The sequence below is a fragment of the Acipenser ruthenus genome, chromosome 24 (genome assembly GCF_902713425.1).
Source record: "Acipenser ruthenus chromosome 24, fAciRut3.2 maternal haplotype, whole genome shotgun sequence".
In the NCBI taxonomy this organism is placed as follows: domain Eukaryota; kingdom Metazoa; phylum Chordata; class Actinopteri; order Acipenseriformes; family Acipenseridae; genus Acipenser; species Acipenser ruthenus.
In genome coordinates, this window is record NC_081212.1 from 27,353,081 (window position 1) to 27,372,443 (window position 19,363).

At 38.0% G+C, this 19,363-nt stretch overlaps 2 protein-coding genes and 1 non-coding gene across 4 annotated transcripts in view; 1 reads left to right on the forward strand and 2 right to left on the reverse strand.

Moving 5' to 3' along the window:
• The window catches only part of LOC117429049 (coronin-2B), a 43,891-nt gene extending 40,346 nt beyond the window's left edge, over positions 1–3,545 (forward strand). For both annotated transcript variants that reach the window (XM_058999071.1, XM_058999072.1), the window contains exon 12: positions 259–3,545. In XM_058999071.1, coding sequence (XP_058855054.1) covers positions 259–390 — 132 coding nt within the window. In that variant the 3' untranslated portion in view covers positions 391–3,545. The remainder of the gene's footprint in view (positions 1–258) is intronic.
• A 1,276-nt stretch (positions 3,546–4,821) lies between these two features.
• LOC117429050 (acidic leucine-rich nuclear phosphoprotein 32 family member A-like) lies at positions 4,822–13,345 on the reverse strand. Its single transcript, XM_034048191.3, has 7 exons — positions 13,130–13,345; positions 9,084–9,233; positions 8,869–8,991; positions 7,576–7,768; positions 7,374–7,489; positions 6,398–6,464; positions 4,822–6,042 (listed from the first exon to the last, which is right to left on the reverse strand). The coding sequence occupies exons 1-7, from the start codon at positions 13,181–13,183 to the stop codon at positions 5,981–5,983; spliced, it is 765 nt and encodes a 254-aa protein (XP_033904082.1). The 5' UTR covers positions 13,184–13,345; the 3' UTR covers positions 4,822–5,980.
• Positions 9,588–9,719, reverse strand: LOC117964359 (small nucleolar RNA SNORA28). Its single transcript, XR_004661065.2, has one exon. It is a non-coding gene; the product is annotated as a small nucleolar RNA SNORA28 (small nucleolar RNA).
• Positions 13,346–19,363: the final 6,018 nt, after the last annotated feature.

Consider the following 19,363-nt stretch of genomic DNA (forward strand, 5'->3'; position numbering starts at 1 on the left):
GTGACGTGCTCAGACTACTCGACTTCCTGTACGCATGCCCAGAGTGAAACAAATGACAGCGCTTCATACACTTGGCTCTACCAGACAAAAAGTCCTACTTTATAGAAACAGGAACTTGTGTTTTGAGGTTACTGATTGTAACAAAAGTGAATGAGCTCTTGCCCCTGACTTGAGGCCTCCTGAACCCCCATTTAAAGTGTGCTGACCGCCCTCCTCTTGAATCCCTTTTGGTATGTATTTCTTTACTTCCCCCTCCAGCTCCTGCGGGTGTTCTTCCGACAGCAGGACGAGCTCCGACGGCTAAAGGACGAGCTCTCGCGAAGGGACGTTAAAATCCAGCAGCTGGAACTGGAGCTGAAAAACCTGAAGAACAGCCCCAAACCCATGTGACCTCACTGGACACGGCACAACACGCTGAGCATCCCGGGCAGGACATCTCACTGAACACACGAGCCAGGCCTGCCAACCAGCTTCACGCACACCTGCCTCTCTCTGCACTGGAGCAGTGCTGTCTGAATGAGTCGCGGGTATCTGTGTGCTTTCCAGCAATTCCATTAGCCTCCGATATCGGCTCCTCTGCAGTCCACCTCCTACAAAAGCTATGGAAACACGAGGAAGAGCCACGAGCATTACATAATAGACTATTATTACAGTTCTCTCTTTTCAAGTGCTGCTCCAGCTCACTATAGGCTGAGTTGCTTTTAAACACAAACAAGCTGTGATTTCATTAGACCCACAGCCTGGGCTCTCAGCTGCAGTATACCCCCTGTCTGTCTAAACATCCCAGCTGCGGTATACCCCCGTCTGTCTAAACATCCCAGCTGCAGTATACCCCCATCTGTCTAAACATCCCAGCTGCAGTATACCCTCTGTCTAAACATCCCAGCTGCAGTATACCCCGTCTGTCTAAACATCTCAGTTGCAGTATACCCCGTCTAAACATCCCAGCTGCAGTATACCCGTCTGTCTAAACACCCCAGCTGCAGTATACCCTGTCTGTCTAAACATCCCAGCTGCAGTATACCCCCTGTCTAAACATCCCAGCTGCAGTATACCCCGTCTAAACATCCCAGCTGCAGTATACCCCCTGTCTAAACATCCCAGCTGCAGTATACCCCCTGTCTAAACATCCCAGCTGCAGTATACCCCCTGTCTAAACATCCCAGCTGCAGTATACCCCCTGTCTAAACATCCCAGCTGCAGTATACCCTGTCTGTCTAAACACCCCAGCTGCAGTATACCCCCTGTCTAAACATCCCAGCTGCAGTATACCCCCTGTCTAAACATCCCAGCTGCAGTATACCCCCTGTCTAAACCTGGCTACCTTGCAGCACATCTCATAAGATTTATTACCGTGGTCAATGCTGCTGCTGCTGATTTTATTATTATCATGATTATTATTACAATAGACGTACGTTTAAAGTGGCCGTTAATCTCTCTGAGCTTCTTTGTAAAGACTGTATGAAACAAGAAGACGTTCCTCTTGCAGACAGCGGGTCCTGCATTGATACACGTGTGAGATTCGAGTCACAGCTGTGTGTGCGTGTGTGCGCGCGCATCGTGGCTGGACAATCTCCTGGATGCTCTTCTGGGTTTGAAGCGCAGTGACAGGGTGGCCAAGTGACCTGTGCCACGGCTATGTCTTCAAACTGGATTTTAACAAAAGCTCCTTAAAAAATCTTTACAATTTAATAAATTAATTAATAAATAAATAAATAAATAAATACATAACCTGTATTAAATAAATATATAAATAATAAAATGTAAATTAATTTACATTTCAGTTCAGGTGTCCCAGTTCAATTTCAGGGAGGTCTGTAACCCTCCTGCTGCTGTGTTGGGGTGCGCAGAACACCCCTGAATTCACTTCATAGGGAAACGGTGCCCCCCTGCCCCCCACAATGTTTGCATTAGTGGGTCCAAGTGTTATAACTTTTTTATTAATTCTGTTTTGTACTGTTCGTGTTAATAATGCATTCCTTAAATATTTGAAACCCACTGTTCTGAATGCTTACAGCTATTGATCAGGGAAAAGGAACACCTCCCTGTTGAAATGCGTATTTTATAATAGATGCATTCTGTGTAGGCTGAACATTTCCCAACACCTACTAACATCACGAACCAGCTGATAAATTGAAATAAGGGAGGAGAATCCTGGTTCAGGTTGTGGATGAATAAATAAATGAATGTGTAATCAAAGTGTACATTTTAAACTATTAATAATGTATACTTTTACCATCCTAACTACAGTATGTGATTCTAGTCATAAACACTTGCACCATTAATAGAGACTTGGTGTAAATTCTGAATACACAGTATATGATGCTTTTACGTACAAAATCAAAACATGAGCCACAAGTAAAGATGAGATGCAAAGTTAGTGTGCTATTGGAAGTGAGAAAGATAAGGTGTTTTTTTTAAATAGTATGTCAAAATATGGTAGATAGGCTGGTACTCCCAAAAAACACCTGTCCAGGGACAATTGAAACACTGCAGTGGGGTTACCCCAGCTGAGTGAGGCTGTGGTTGAGTGTGACACTCAGGAAAGAGATTTTAATGAATTGAGTTCCCCTCCTTTAACCCCTGACACTGAAATGAATGCTTGTGGTGTGGCTACCCCTCGCCTATAACCGGAGAGGTATTTCGTTGTTATGCCAGAGCTGTGGCAGCCTGTTTGAAGGGAAGCTCATTTTACTGCTTTTAACATGCTTGCTATGCACTGGTGTGACACTAGAGGGCGTGACACCATAACAAAACTGGAAGTGTAGCTCACTACAACAGATACTGGAAGGGTAAAGAATTTTTTTTTTTTTTTTTTTGTTGCCATTAACCTTAAGGAATTTCCTAATAAACTGTCCACTAGTGCCTGTGTAATGTTTTATTTAAATTGTGGTAGGCTGTTACCTAAATTATTTCCTATTTTACAATGTATATTGATCTTTTGCTGTTCCTTTTTTTAATACAGGCACATGATGCAAACAAGGGTGCTGTAATAGACACTCGCAGTCCTGGGATTTAAATGGGTTTCTGTTGAGTTGCTATGACTGTGTTGTAATACAGCAAGAGGATTCATAGTTTTATGAGTATATTATAGGAATCTTAGCTTTTCTTTCCTCTCTGTTTCTGAATCATCAGTGGAAGCATTTTATATTATTTTTCTGGACTTTATTACCACTTGGCAGCCGATTCTCAACAGTTTGTACTTTTTAAAAATTAATAGTATTGCAATTTTCAAAGTATGAGAGGATGTTCTTAAACCATTAGTTACTTTAATCTTCTCAGAATTAAACTAAAAAAAATACTTGCACTGGACAGGACCGACATTCCGGTTTGTGACTTCTGTTCTGGAGGTTGTTGCATTTGTTTTGTTAATACGTTTGTTCTATTGATGTCTTGTTACTGCAGAAGCCTCCTGCTTATTCTGCAACAGCTGGTTGTCATTCATTCAGCAGTACCCTGTTGGTTGTTTCTCTGTGCCATGTCACAGGTCTGCTTGCAAAACACACACAAACTGTTATTAAATTTTTAAAGCACTAAATACTAAACATGTTTTCCCTGTGCTTTATGCTGCCTTTGTACAGATTTGTAAAATGACCAGAGTTAAGAAATCAGTAAAAACCATACAAAGCTGGTACGCAAGTTTCATTTCAATCCTTATAATTTCCAGATTTCTACTTGATATCTCAGTGTTGTGCTCTGAGAGGATTATATTGCATCATCACACAACTGCACTGGTACATTCTGCAGTTATAAATTACTATATAACATGACTATAAGATTGAGTAGTGAGTTACACTAGTGGTGTAGATTTAAGGAGCTGGTATTTGTTTGAATCAAATGTGCAAAATGTAATGACCACATGGTACATGTGTTTTACGGTGTAGTTGTAAATTATAATCCATCATTATTAATGAACTGACCTGTAGTCATTCTGCTTTTGCAACAGGTAATCCCTAATCTGCAAACATGGACATTCCTGAAGGAGTTACACTTATTGCACTTTGGAATCGTTCCAGACTGCAATATAACTACTGAATGCCTCAGTATTCAAACACTGAGAGCAGCTGGCATAGTTGTGTTCAGTTTCATATTGAGACATCAGTCTAAGAATGGTTTTGTATTGGTTTTCTTTTACGATCAATAACACACTACCTTAACATAGTATATTGCAGTACACTATTAAAACTGAAAGTTTCCTCAAAGATGTATTGTAAAATCACTTCCACCCCTTAGAAAACATCTTCCCTGCACGGATCATATGAGCTGCTGTAGCCGACGCCTGCGTGTGGCTTGATCTGCTCAACTGAGATAACATTGAAAAGTTACACTTTGTTATAAAAGTTAGGAGAGAAATCATGGTAAATGATAAAGAATTGCTCAAACTGGTAAATACCTGTAATCACCACGGTATGTATATGCACAGCAAATCCTTTTTACAACACTGGTTTAACAGGATACGAGCTGCATATGCATTTAAAAAAAACCAAAACACACATTTCTTCGGCATTCTTCACAAGTACTTGTGTCTGACACTTTTCTCTAAACCAGCGCCACTCGGCAAGGGTAGGAAAAAAATTGTTAATAAGCAATATTAATATTCATTCAAAATGAACCTTTTAATAAATCTTCCAGGATGTACTTGCAGTGTAACTATTCTGCATTTAAGATGTTGATACTTCTTGCAGATGCAAATTTCAAAGACCTTCATAGCATTTTCTAGTTTCAAATTGTCTGCCTAGTATCAAAGAGAGATTATTTTAGTGGCCTATTGCTACAAATAAGCCACAAGGTGTGTGTGTGTGTATAATTAGGTCATATATATTACAAAAAAAAAGATTTATTGAAATCTTGAAATGACAAAACAAACTGACAAAACTAAGTTTGGCTCTTCAGAGAATTGTTGCAAAGGTTTGTCTTTTTACAGGTAATACAGACAGGAAATACAAGTCACTCAATAAACTATTCATAAAGGATATGAAAGTAAAACTTTACATTCGTGAGGCATTTCAGTCAGTCACTGACTACTAGATAAGAAAATACAATTTTGCATTAGTAATATGCCATTGAATGTATGAAAACAAGCCCGAACACCAGGTCATGCTCAATAAATCTGCCTCTATACTCTCCATTTATGTATGTAAAACAAAACACACACAAAAAAATAGTTAGAAATACGCAGATTCTGTCTACTTCAATTGTATTTTACAGGCCAAAATAGTACACAGGTATTTTCAAAACGGTTTAACTTAATATTTTATTACAGTTCATTATTACACTTGCAAATTAAGTAATGCCTGCCATTTTCAAAAAATTACAATTTGAGCCTAGAATTGCTAAAAAATGTTTTGGTCACTATTTACAAAAAACACAAGTATCTAAACTACCCAAGCAGGGAAAATGCATCTGCTGTTTTCTGATAATGGCAGATATTACTTTCACAATATACAAAAAAACTAATTTTGATTTCTGTGCATGTTCCTATGGAGATTTGGAGAACGACATTCCTTTCCATGCCTAAACAGTACACACAATTTACTGATGAACACAAAATGTACTGTTAAAGAAAGAAAAAACTTGTGTGTTGGGTATTCTGAAAACCGGCATTTTACATTAAAATATATTCCGACGTGCACTTACGTTTTTTGGTATGGTTATTTACACAAGGCATCAGCAATCTGTATACATATTTAGGCATACAACTACAGCAAGGAAAAACTTTACAATGGCTGCACTGACCACTCCAACTTTCAAGAAAATATTACTACTACGGTCTTCTGCAGATTTTATGCATTATCTGGATTAGGGAGAAATTAACACACGAAGGTAGGGGCAGTATTTTTTTTTTTTTTCTATTTCCCTCTCACCCACCCAATAAACATCTCGCATCCCCAGAGCAACATTACAACCAAGAAAAATATGGGGGAAAAATACAAGGTAAAAAGAGTCGAATCACAACAGGAACTGGTATCTGGGCACGGATTTAATCATCTTCTTCACCGTCGTCATCAGGGTCTCTTTTTCTCTTCTCACCTTTTTCTCCTTCTAAAAAAGAACAAGAATATATACAGATGATATATATTTTTTCAGTTACATATATTGTATAACCCATCCTATACAAGCTACCTTTAAATAACAATTAAAAACAGAAATCAAACCGATTATTTTACTGTGTAGGGCTTTCTGTATCTAGGAGATGAATACTGATTTAAACGTGGACAATCAATAACTCTTAATAGTTTATGCATTTTGGTACTTCTGTAATACTGGAAATCGGTTTAGAATGGCCTCCTTGTCCTTTTGTTTAACACGAACAGCAGCATCAGCAGGAAGTAAGCCCCACTCCAACACACACAATATCTTTGATTCGTATAAACGGAGGACATTTCATGTATTTTACCATCTTCCTCTTCATCGTCTACTTCATCGTCTACTTCACCATCTACGAGTTCTTCCTCCTCTTCCTCCTACAAGGAAACAAATAGCCAGAATTCTCATAAGTTAATTTCGCTAGTCCAACATATGCCACATTTAATTCCAAAGGCTTCCGGGAGCAGGTCAGCCAGCCATATGAAATTGCCTTGTGGATATGCAAACCCAAATGAGTCCTGCAAGTCAAAGCTACCATTTTCTGTTAAATCCTTTTCAAAACACACCCATCTCACAACCTATATATTATGGCCTGTATTGTAGGAAAGTTATTTAAACTTCTTGCTTCAAGTATTAAGGCTGAATTTGTTTTTTTTTGACGACGAAGCTCAACGATAACCAGTTAACTGTTTATCTTTTATGTCCATGTGCTTTGTACATGCCCAGCAGCGAGGCGTGGCCACGGCTGCTAATATGCCTACAACCCCCCTCAAGGAAACTAGATTACCAGACGTCTACAAACAAACCTGGATGCATTTTTACAAGATTAGGAAAACGGCCTAAACATGGTGGTTAAAAAAACAACCTGCCTCGAGTAAACCTGTTTCAGGAGTTTCTGTCATGCTGTTCACCCCGGCCATCTCCAAAATGTGGAAGACACATCTTTCACCACCACATAAATCCGGATTTTATATTGAATAGGATTACTTAACACTTTATCCCGTTTGTAAAAGGTGATTATGAAGTTACGTGGCTTCTTGGCACAGTCCATATATAAAAAGAAAAAAAAAAACTCTTCACCACACAGCAAGATAAGCAACAATATTCTAGAACTAGCTCCACAGGACTTCATGACCTGAAGCATACATGTGGATGTAATGCATCTAATCGACTTGTGTGTATATTATTACTGAGGTGATAAAGTCAAATCAATATTCTTGGCAACCGAGGGATCCCATAAATAACCATGCTGGATACAAGCAGATACTTGAGTAAGGAACACCTACTTCTTCCTCACTGATTTCCTCTTCCTCCTCCCCTTCCTCTTCGTCCTCTTCCTCCTCCTCTTCGTCATCTTCTCCGGCAACTGCCTCTTCATCATATTCCTCCTCCTCCTCTACCTCTGCACGAGAGGAAAAACAAAAGTGAACACAGAACAATCCACCTGATCTACAGACAGGGCAAGAACTTTCTTCTGAAGCTACATACCATCGTCATCATCTTCGTCATCATCATCCTTCCATGCTTCTGTATCCGAGTCTGGTGCTTCTTTATCCTCCTTGTCATAGCCATCCAGGTATGTGAGTTGAGGAAGGAGCTTGAAAACATTTTCTCTGTAGTCATTTAAGTTCGTCACCTCGCAGTTGAAAAGGTCTAAACTCTTAAGATTTTCTAACTTTTTCTAAAAGTAAAACAGAAAAGACAGGTTACGTTAGTAACATATGTATCTCCAAGAATATGCATTACAGTTAACTGCCTCCTTGACATGGCCACTCAGCTGGGTTTTTTTCTATAATTTTGACCCACTTTCATCTAATTGCTTTTCAATTAGGTTCTGGACTTTAACACCATCCTACTTTCTACAAAGTTTAGTGCAATTGTACACCGTAACAAATGCAGGAAAGTGCTTTCCAAGATACAGCAATCAAAAACCAATCGCGTATCAACTCAAATTAAAAAACGACACAAGTCCCCCAGAAAATGCGTTTAGTACTGGCCAGATGTAGGTCACCATCACCTAGATTCTGATACATGAAATGCTTGTACAAAGTTTTTATTTATTTAGCGTTTTACATACCCAAAATTTTACATACCCAAACAAACTTAAACTTCAGTATTTAACCTTCTGAAAGTGTATAATTATAATATATATATATATATATATATATATATATATATATATATATAAAAAAAATTTTTTTTTTAATCTGTATATAACCCAGGATGTGTTCTTAATTTTCACAATGAACATCAAGTCTAAAATGAATTAAGGATACAATTGAGCCATCCTGAGTGTGCGACCCACCTCTGCAAACAAACAAGTGGACTTTGGTTTGTCTTTTACTCAACATGGTTGATGTCTAAACAGAGACTATTTTATTTTATTACCTATACCGTTTTGGGTCAGCACCTATATGAAAGATTGGTGAACTTATAACCCAGGATGTGTTCTTAATTTTCACAATGAGGCCAAATAAAAACTCCCCACTAGAGGTGCACACCAGTAGTGTTCTTTCCCCTGAAAGGACACTATCCAGCAGACTCACTGGTTTCCAGGTGGAACGGTTCACACCCCAAGCGGTCCATTTTATTCTGCCTCATAACAGTAACTACACCTTGATCATGTCTGCTCAGAGACTACCTTGAAAGTTAAATATGTTGGTGTGACTTTATTCAACATGCAAAATACCTGTGCGTGCTGAAACAGTGAAAATGTATAATTAAGAACACATACCATGGAATAATAAACATTAAACACAATAAGAGGATGAAGGAACTCACCAGAGGCTCTATTGTGCTGAGATCTTTTATTTTGTTGCCGCTGAGGTTGAGATGTGTGAGATTTGGGCATTTTTCTGCCAATACTTCCAGTCCTCCTGAGATTCTGTTGTCACTGAGTTCAAGCTGCAAAACAAACACATAGGATAAATGGTGTACTTGACAGCTAAAAACATTCTGACCAATTATGCCCAAAAAATAGTACCGCCCCATCATACCTTTTTAAGTTTGTTTAACTTCGGCAAGTTTCCCACTGATGTTAGGCCTACGTTGATTGTGCTTAAGAACTCCAGTCCCTCAAACTCATCTGTAAGGCCCTCAATTTTACCTTCATTTGAACGACAGTTGTCTAGAACAAGTTCTTTAACCTGGAAGACAAAACAGGAGAAGTTAAAACATATGCCCCTCCCTTGTAGACATAATTGATCCAGTCTTGTTAATTATTTCATTCTGCATACTACAGAATGAAAAATGTCTCTCCAAATTGCACTGCTGTTAATTGTGTGGGCTGTTCTATTGCTAATAAGCTGTGCAATATGCCAAGCATAATTTCAAAAAGTTTAACCGTTTCAACATGCAGCATAAATGTAGTGGGTGAAATACATTTTAAAATATCCTCTAGGAGAGGTTGCATGTGTGATCAGAATGAATTAATTGAAGGTATAAAACCAACAAATGTGATAATTGGTTCATGTAGCACAAAGCGACAGCTAGGAGATGGATTTGTAACAGTCCGCTCAACAGCAAATCCCAATGAAGAGAGTGCTAGAATAGGTCAGACTGTAGTTTACTTGGGCAAGCTGAAATTGTGCCAAATACTTGTTGTTTCCAACTTCTGACACAGAGTGTTGCTTGCGTAGTGTGTTATATAGCTCCTTTAAAAGCACTCACGTCTCATGTACAGATTGATGTCTTCAGATGGAACCATGCCAAAACGAGGCATGAATACTCATGTAAACCTATCCTATTGACCTCCTATTTGTTTGCAATTTCAAGCATGCTTGTATCAGCGCTCACTGTTTCAGTCACCAATAATCTTGCAATATAACACATAGAAGTAGCACTATATATGTAATCATTTCAAAAGCACAAATAATGTACAGTAAACTCATTTCAAGGAAACAAAAAAATGAACTGGTTGGTGACTCTGTTCCGAGAGGGCCATTCCACTCCAGGTTTACCTGGTCACATGATTAGCCCAAGTACTTTAAAATGACTTGCCTGCAGATTCAATTGGTTCAATGTAATAATTAAGGACATGGTTGGACTAAAGAACTGGAAAGAAGAGTTTGACTACTCGTGGATTAGCCTAACCTCATGGAGTCATCCAAACAAAAACGGTTTAAAATATAGCAAAACCTACTTACTGGAGTTCTCCTAATTCTTACTGTACTGCCTAACAGACTGAAAAGATAGCTATTTTTATGCCTTCAAAATCGATTCCCCTGTCAACTGTCTTACTTAAACTCCACACACACAGATATATTGTTTCCAGGCATTTTGAAGTGAACAGGGTTAACAATTCATTATCATTCACCTTCATTTTTTCGTTTGCATGTATTACTTCTCATGCCACAATAGTGTGTGTTTATAAAATGGGCACTTCCATAATAACACACTGTGGGAAAGAAAGCCTGGCATATAAAAAAATCACAAACTTGTTTGTACATCAAATCATTATGTGCGTTGGTTTTAAGTGTTGCATTAATAATAATTTTGCTGTAATTTAGTATTCATTCCAATTCTGCATAAAAATGTGTAGGTTTTATATAGATAAAGCAAAAAACTGCCACTTTAAAACACGGGGCCTGCAGGGTACAAAACAGCAACACCGAGCAACGTGGTCAAAAAACTACAACTTCACAGCTTTTTAAAAAAATCAAAAAACATTTAAACGTGTTTTGTTTGCATAATAGTTCAACTAGGGCATGACATGTACTACTATATACATACCTATTTTTAAAACAAATAATGAATTACTGCCAAAATAAAAAGCGACTTCCACTTTGTATACGTGTGTATTTCCTGTTCAGGGCACCCCTCACATTCCCTTTGAATGATTACCGTTTCATTTGTGTTTTGAGACATCAATAATAGAGCTGCTATATTCTTGTAAAACATGAAGCACGAATAGCATACGCTCCTGTGTGCAGCCTCTAGTATCAGTGTGGCGTAAGGTATTTCCACAGCACAACTACAGAGCAGCGAAGGCGCTCTCTCCTCGTCTGTAAATATTACAGTCGTTGTTCAATAAATGCTGCCCACGTATTGTAAGTCGCAAAACAACAATAATAAATAAAATCAGCTTGTACAAGGTTTGCCCACCCCTAAACGTGAAATAATCACACTGTTAAAAGTACACGCACCAATACAAGAACGCACAACATTCAAATGTGTCGAGACTCCAGTTTTGGCCAGAACATAACACAGCGAGTTTAAATATTACTCATAGAAAATATGCTCAAATGTGTTTTTAAAAGCAAGTCGATCTTCCTGCTGCGCTACATTTCATGCCGGGGACGAAAAATACGAAGACATATTTAAATATCCCCCACCGATGTGAAATTAAACTGCACTCATAATGATAAATCGGTATGTCTTTATTCACCCCAATGACAACGCCACACAGACAAAATGGCTGACTACACAGCGGTTTGCACTGGGTACCCTCCAGTAACACCAAACGCAACGCAACCCCGGGGACTCGGGACTCTCCAAACCACATTTTAAACACCCAACACACGCCGTTCCTGTATCTTCAAATTTATTACGTAATCAAAAGGCGTTATTGTGGTAATTTAGATACAATTACCAATCTCCTCGAAATGGGTTACAATCGCAAAAGACGTCACGACAACAGTCTATACCAAAATATATTTTAATCAGTAGTTAATTAAGTTGAATTCATTTGAATGCAGCCTTCCTTTTTCAGTTTAATAAAATGGCGGCTTGTCCTCCTAAATACGGCTTGCTCGGATCTGTCCAGCGCGACGCAAACTTACACAAACTTATTTATTTGGTCGATTAAAAAACCTCAGGAGATCAGATCGACAAATCTGCGATTTGTAAGTTTTAGACGATGCCGCCTGAAAACAAGCATTATATATGTCCAGCACACAGACGCCCCGTTGCATGTACACAAAGCGAGGCAACACCAGCAGCCACTACATTCACTGCCTCGGATAATACAGCCGAGTCTGAAAATCCAGCACAAAACAATTAAATAGAAACAAACTATCATTATTTATACAATAAAGAGTTACTCTGTAAATCACGTAGCGCTGTATTACTTTCTACATCTACCCCTCACGTCTGTATCATATTTAATTAGTTGTTGTATGTACGATTTTAAAATGACCATATGCTTTTAGATGTTTTCTACTATGGACTAAATAAAAGTAATAGAAAAGGGGGGGAATAAATCAACATTTTTTTAAAAAAAAATTAATTAAAAGGGGCATCGTCCAAATAGGTAATGTCTTGTCTGTATGAATCATGTACTGTAATCCCAAATAACCGAAACATGTATTTTAAGGAGGCTCGTAATAGACAGCCCCAATCACAAAACAAGTTTACGTAATTAACGGTTTCCTCACACTATTAATAATGTAAAAATTCAAAATGTTTGCAGACATTAAAAAAAAAAAAAAAATGACAGCATGCCTCCTTTATTAATATGCTGCAGATTTCATGCCACGGTCGCAGTCACTGTATCTGTCCCGTCTAAGTTATAGATTTTATACACTGGTGCCGCCGCATTTTTGATTAAACAAATACATAAATAAAACAAAATTAAAAAAGAGAAAGCGAGTTTAAACAACATGGTATGCATGAAAAAATAAAAGCAGTGAAAACATTCCACCAATCTGCAATGTTGTGTGGTCAGGAAAAGGGCGCGTACGTGAAGACTACAAAGTTACAAATATGGCTTCTCATTCTGTGTGCACAGCTAGCAATGGAGATCAAACAGACATCCACCACGCAGAGAGAGAGAGAGAGAGAGCAACAGTGTGACACAATTTAAGTTTTCAAAGCAGATGTAAAATTAGAGAGACTCTCCCTATAAAAAGTTACTGATCAGCTTCTGTATTTATAAACCCATTCAAGATCGTTTCGACGGGCTCTACGCGTGCGCCTCCTGGCACCCACATTTCGCACCCAGGCTGCTGTAGTCAAATCAAGGGCAGCGTTGCTCGGCTTACGTTTTAGATGTATATGGCTATATACACACACACACAACGAAATAGCTTCATTAAATTCTTACGTCTGACGGTGTTCGATTCCGGAGCTCTAGATGAATCCTTTTCTTCATGTCCATCTTGGTCGCGCAAGCTTGAATTTTAATTTTGCAACAACCAGACCCGTGTTAGGACTTGAGGGGCTCTTTAACAGAACAACCGCCTCTCAGCCGCTGTGCTGCAGCTCATTCAAACATGACAACTTCGGGGCGGTCACTAAACATTGGATTGTCGTCACCACTGACTAACCAGAGATGCAAGATAAGGTATCAAAACTCCCATCTCAAACGCCCAGACCGTACAGCGGCAAATCAGCTTGCAGGGCGGGACCACAAAGATTAAGCGTTAGGTTGAGCGAGTGAGAGGAGTGTGCATTTAAGCGTCCTTTCTGCGTTGAAGTGCCATTGCTTCGGCTTGTTTAAAGGTGTGACTCTTAATAGTTACTGTGCACAATGCATGTATGAAGAAATATTAAATATGAGGACAGAAATATAATTGTATTATGTGAAACATTTCAGTACACTTTCATAACCACAACAGTCGCCATGAGATCATATTTTATTTTACTGGACGGTACTAACTTGAACGACAGGCTGCCTGTGCTTGACAGGCTGTGTGGTCCAGTGGTTAAAGAAAAGGGCTTGTAACCAGGAGGCCCCCGGTTCAAATCCCACCTCAGCCACTGACTCATTGTGTGACCCTGAGCAAGTCACTTAACCTCCTTGTGCTCCGTCTTTCGGGTGAGACGTAATTGTAAGTGACTCTGCAGCTGATGCACAGTTCACACACCCTAGTCTCTGTAAGTCGCCTTGGATCTGCTAAATAAACAAATAATAATAAAACCCATGAACAGCTTCGACGTCAGATTATTATTATTGCAGCACGGTGTTATTATTTTGGTCTCTCTAATCAATAAATCTCATCCACATTCTTCTTGTTGGAATATGGACTAATGCAATTAACTTCATAACCTGCATCTAATCTACAAAATAATGGCATGACAAGCACTAAAATTAGGCAACATCATTCCACCAAATATCCTTGCGCGCTGCACTATTTAAAATGTCCCCTTCTCGTTACATGAGGTGTGTTGTGCCAGCAATAACTATTCCCAAAGGAATTACACCCACTGGGATATTTCCTGAAGGAAACTAATAATACGCATTCTTTATATTGCTTCGTGCACGTCATGCCATTGAACAGTCCAAAAATACACTTCTGCGGTAACATGCTTCCATGCTGAAGCAACGCCATGTCAAATCTATGGCACTTTGGAATCCTGAAAATTACACTTCACCCCACGTGGTTGCCTCAGCAGTAGTAAACTTATTGAAAATAATATACTGAGCAAAAAGGCGCTTCACCACTGCAAAATAATAACAAACATTTAGAAAAAAAAAAGCAGCCTACGTGTAGTGGAGATGTAGGGTACCGTTTTTAAAACAGAAACGTGGTTGTGTTGTTTTTGCACAACGCATATTGCTCCGCTCTCTTCGGTTATATACTTGGTAAAGAAATTCCCCAAAACTTATCAACTTTGTACGCCTAGGAGGGGCTACTGCAGGTGTCTAGTAGTACAACCGAAACTCAATACAAAAAATGCACTATTGCATCTGTGCATGCATTTTGTAAAAAAACAAAAAAAAAACTAAAACTTGGTGGTTTTAATAGGAGAAAGATACGATATGTGGTAGCTTTTGTAGGAAAGTGTACCATATACCTTAGGTTATATTTGAGTTATTCTGAAAAAAAAATTCAACATGCAGAAAATGGGATGCAAACAAGCAAAAAAAAAAATGACATTTAGCGCCCCGTACCTATTACACAACACACGTTAGCCAAGTCCATGTCTGTATGGAAGAAAATCCAACAAAAACAACATCGTGTGTAATATTAAAAACGCCTAGCTTTACTGAACAACCTTGAGCCTGTACTCCAACAAACCAGATCCGTTTCTCCTTGAAACTTTACTCCAGTGAAAAAAACAGCAACTTTCAACATTTTCAATTTGACGTGGAGTTTCGAGAAACGAACAGTAAGAAGTGGACCTTTTGCGTTTAAAGCCTACACTGTCAATGCGTCATTTTTAACAACCTATTTCATTCAATTCAGTGTAGTCTTCATACTCCATCTCGTAGTAGTTTATTTATTTATTTAAATTCCAGACACTGGTAGACTGGTAATTCAGTTGATTTAGTCGGACTGCCGTGTTGCATACAGGTTATATTTCTTGAACAAGACTATACAGATAGAATACAACATTACTTGACACTTCAGCTAATTAACGAATCAGTCCAGCACATACTGAAACATCTTTACAATTTGCTTCAGTAAAGCGTGCCTTTTGGGTGTTTCCTCTTTACAATCATTTCATACGCTTTTCCAATTTAGCTGTATTATTTCTGTTTACCATAATTCAAAGTATTACAAAAACTGTACATCTTTAATAAACAGCTTCTCGAAAAAAATAATCTGAAACCGTGTAAATGCCAGAACCCATGTATAATTAAAGTTACAATAAATTGCAATAATACCTTTGGGGAACTACTTGGTTGGTACCTTCCTAATATCTATTTGCCCTCCACTGTTGCTATTTTTTTCACAAGCGTGTCATACTAGCCCTTCTTAGTAAAAGTCAACATTTGGCAAAAACAACAACATACATCCGGGCTTTACAAATCTCGAAAACAACTTCACTTTCTTCTCGGAAATTACGTCAAAAGTGCATGTGTGACAGGACGCTGTGCCAATCACAAGCCACCACACTGCCATAAAACATTTAAAAATTAAACCAACCAATAAGAGCACGACGGAAAAGATTCAGCTTCCGCTTCTCATTGAAGCTGCATTCCAAACTGTTGGCAAAAAAAAAAGACAAAGAAGGTCACCTGACCAAACCAGCGCCATCTTGTCTGCAATAAAAGTACAGTTTTAAACAATAAAATATTCATTATTTTAACTTAATGTTCGAAAGAAATGAATTGACATTACCTATTACTCGGGTCATTTCTCTGATGAGCTCCGCTGCCGCTTTAAAGGCACGGAAAAATGCGAAGAAGCGCAACTGCGTAACAGTTATTGTTTTCAAATGCACTGACTCGGTTGCTGCCTGGCGTCTCTTGTTTTAATAACGTCATACAATTTTGAATTAATTTCGTGACATTTCAACAAAGTTCCAGCAGATGCTGTGAAATGGAGTCTTCGGTTGTTGATTTCGCGGTGGACTGCGTTTTCAGCCCGCCTCTGTGAGTAAATTGGAGCCATTTTTGGATCTCCTTGCGTGGTCACGACCATTTTTTCCGCTGGGTGTGTCACACTGGCGGCCCTGCACTGCAGCTGCTGCTGCTGAAACAGAAAACGGAGCGACTGCGTGCATGGCGCACGCAGCGTTCATACTACTTACTACTAAATTGAACACTCAGTCGTATGCCCCGAAGAGAACGGCAAACCAGTCACCCCTTATATTGCACACACAACATTTTCTATAACCCAGAGTAATGCACCACATTCACGTAAAACACTGGCAATAAGAATGCTAAACTTTTTATTGTGTTTTTTTTTAACTGAGTGTTTTATTTATTGATCGCATTTGGAGTGCTACCGATAATACCGTTAGATTTATACTCCCAAGTAATACTGGAATTGCTTCGCGCATTAAACTAAGTATGAATAAAGGCCGTTTAGAAACAGACTTGAAAGGGTTATACAGGTTTCAGTTTAGTTTAATTAACGTGAAATGGATGCATACAAGTGCAATACTTTAGTTTGGTATTGGCTATTGGTTCTACCTCTCTTGTAGTATAACAACTACAGCAATTGCATGTTGTCCCGTTGCAAATTTGTATTCATTTTGTTAATGAAAACTTATAAGTAGCATTCTCTGCTGTGCAGCTAATATTTCACAAGTCTTCATATCCAATGCACTAATCACTAATCAAGCATGTTCAATAAACCATGGCCTACCAAAAAGAAAATAAATCTGTCAGTGCACCATTATGATATCTAAAGTATATTGTACGATGCTAAGATGCTAGTAATTTAAAGTAATTACTTGTATAAAAGGGTGCAGTTATCTCTATTGAGAGCTGATTGGCTATACATTGCTGTGACGAAAGTCGTGTATAACTGAACTTTGGCGAGACAAAAAAAACAACATTTTAGCATCCATAGACATATTGCAAGTAGAACCCCTTCCCTCGTTTTCATTTATGTCTTTATAGCGTTCTAGCGCCATCAAGTGTTCAACGCAGATACACCCAGTATAAGATGACTCCCAGTAACAACGAATAACAACTACCTATATGTATTTGATTGTTGTATTCATTATTACAATCCAGTAGTTACAATTTAAAGCAACCCACTTTGAACGTTCACCGTTTCGGTCATATTGTTAGCTGCTGTCTGGACAAATAAGCCCTGTCTATCGCGCTCTTAAAACGGCATTAGTGATCGTTTGTTCCGAAGATCAGCCAAGGTGTGGCAGCTAGAATTATATATATATATATATATATATATATATATATATATATATATATATATATATATATATATATATATATACTTTATATTATAATATACTTTATTCTTGTATCAGAATCCTGGTTTGCTAATTTAGGGTAATTTTCTTTCTTTTCTTTTTTTTTTAATTGATATAAGCGTCGTTTAAACGGTATGATCTGCGGCGTCACATCTCACGTCAAACCACATACTACAGACTGAAGTTGTCTATGGTGTTCACATTTTAAAAACAAATGATGTAGCGGAAAAATTACATTGGAATGTGTAGCCCACAGAGGATTCAAAACAACATGGACAAAATAAAATAGCAATAGCCAAGTCAATTTCTGCAAGGAAATAGCCTGTGGTAGTTCCATTGAGAATAAACCATTTCCATAGGAACTATTTCGTTATCTGTCTCGTAGGTACAGTTCCCACCATATAGATCGTTGTCCTTTGCTGCTCCATCTACCCATACCCACAGACAAATAAATAACCTGCTACTCTATACCGAACACAAGCTCAAAAAGAAGAAAAACACACACCCTACAGTTGCTAGTATTTATACATCAATCTCTTACACTGTTTATTAATTAATGCCAAAATGTAAACGCTGCCAGCTACACTCAGAATTTTACAGAGGATGAGCGCGGAGAGGAAGAGGAGTAAAAATAGATCAAACCTTGATCGATAAAGAATGGATTGGAAAGGCTTTACAGATGACAACTGAAACAAACGATGACAATCCGTATGACACAGAACCGCATTTTCAACAATCTGTGCAGGCAATAAGTGACCCAATTCACAATGCCCCAGATTATATTCGAAATAATGTGAAAAAAAGACGGCTTGAAACAGTTTGCAGAACAACTGAATCAAAACAATAAACAACAAAAAAGAATAATGATAACAATATAAAAAAAATCTGCAATCCCACAAACATTTGAAACTTTGAAAAAGGAGTTATTGGACTTCAAACAGAATATTGAAGATTGTAAAAGTGAGCTTGAGAAAAGGGTGCTCGCCTTTCTAGATAACATTCAAAGATTTGTTTATCGGTTACCAGCAATGGAAATGAGAAATGGGATAAATGCTACCAAGTGTGCACCACAAGTGCTGCAACATAATATGGTTGAATGAAGCAAAACATTACACATGCTAAGTAACTATGTCCAATTTCTACTCATGTATGGACAACATAACATTTTCAAGACCTTTGAGTTTTTGTCAAGATGGTTTTCAATCTTCAAGGTCTTCAGTGTGTACAGTTTGAACCATTCTCGTCTTGAAATAACACCAGTCTTTGACTCCTTTTGTGTTTGTTTGTTTTTTTTATCAATATATTTTGTGAAATGCTCATGATGTAGGATCTCCATTAAATGTAAAATTCAAATTTATTATAAGAATAAAAGTGTTTGCATCAGTGGTGATTTCGAATGTATTTTCCATCAAGTTTACATTTGTTTACTTGAGTTTCTTAAGGTTTTATCTCAGAATTTTTGATTGTGAAAATGAAATTTAATGAAAATTAGCAACATTTTTGAAAACTGAACCACCGATGCAGATACCGCTTTATCCCATTGACCAAAAACTTGAAAATATAAACTGTAGAATAAATTACGAGAGAAAAGCAGCCATAAAAAATATCATTTGAAGGGTTATTGATCAGGTAAAAAATGGAAGATTATTAGCATATCACAGGTAAGGAAGCCAATCAAATACTCCCTCTCCCTCTCCACAATTATTTTTTTTGTTTTATTACA

Excerpts from the sequence above, each read along its gene's own strand:
- LOC117429050 (XM_034048191.3), bottom strand. The coding sequence starts at position 13,183 with ATGGACATGAAGAAAAGGATTCATCTAGAGCTCCGGAATCGAACACCG. Across the intron at positions 7,490-7,575 it reads TGACGAAGATGATGACGATG|AGGTAGAGGAGGAGGAGGAA; the intron begins GTATGTAGCTTC and ends CCTCTCGTGCAG. Across the intron at positions 6,043-6,397 it reads AGACGATGAAGAGGAAGATG|AAGGAGAAAAAGGTGAGAAG; the intron begins GTAAAATACATG and ends GTTCTTTTTTAG.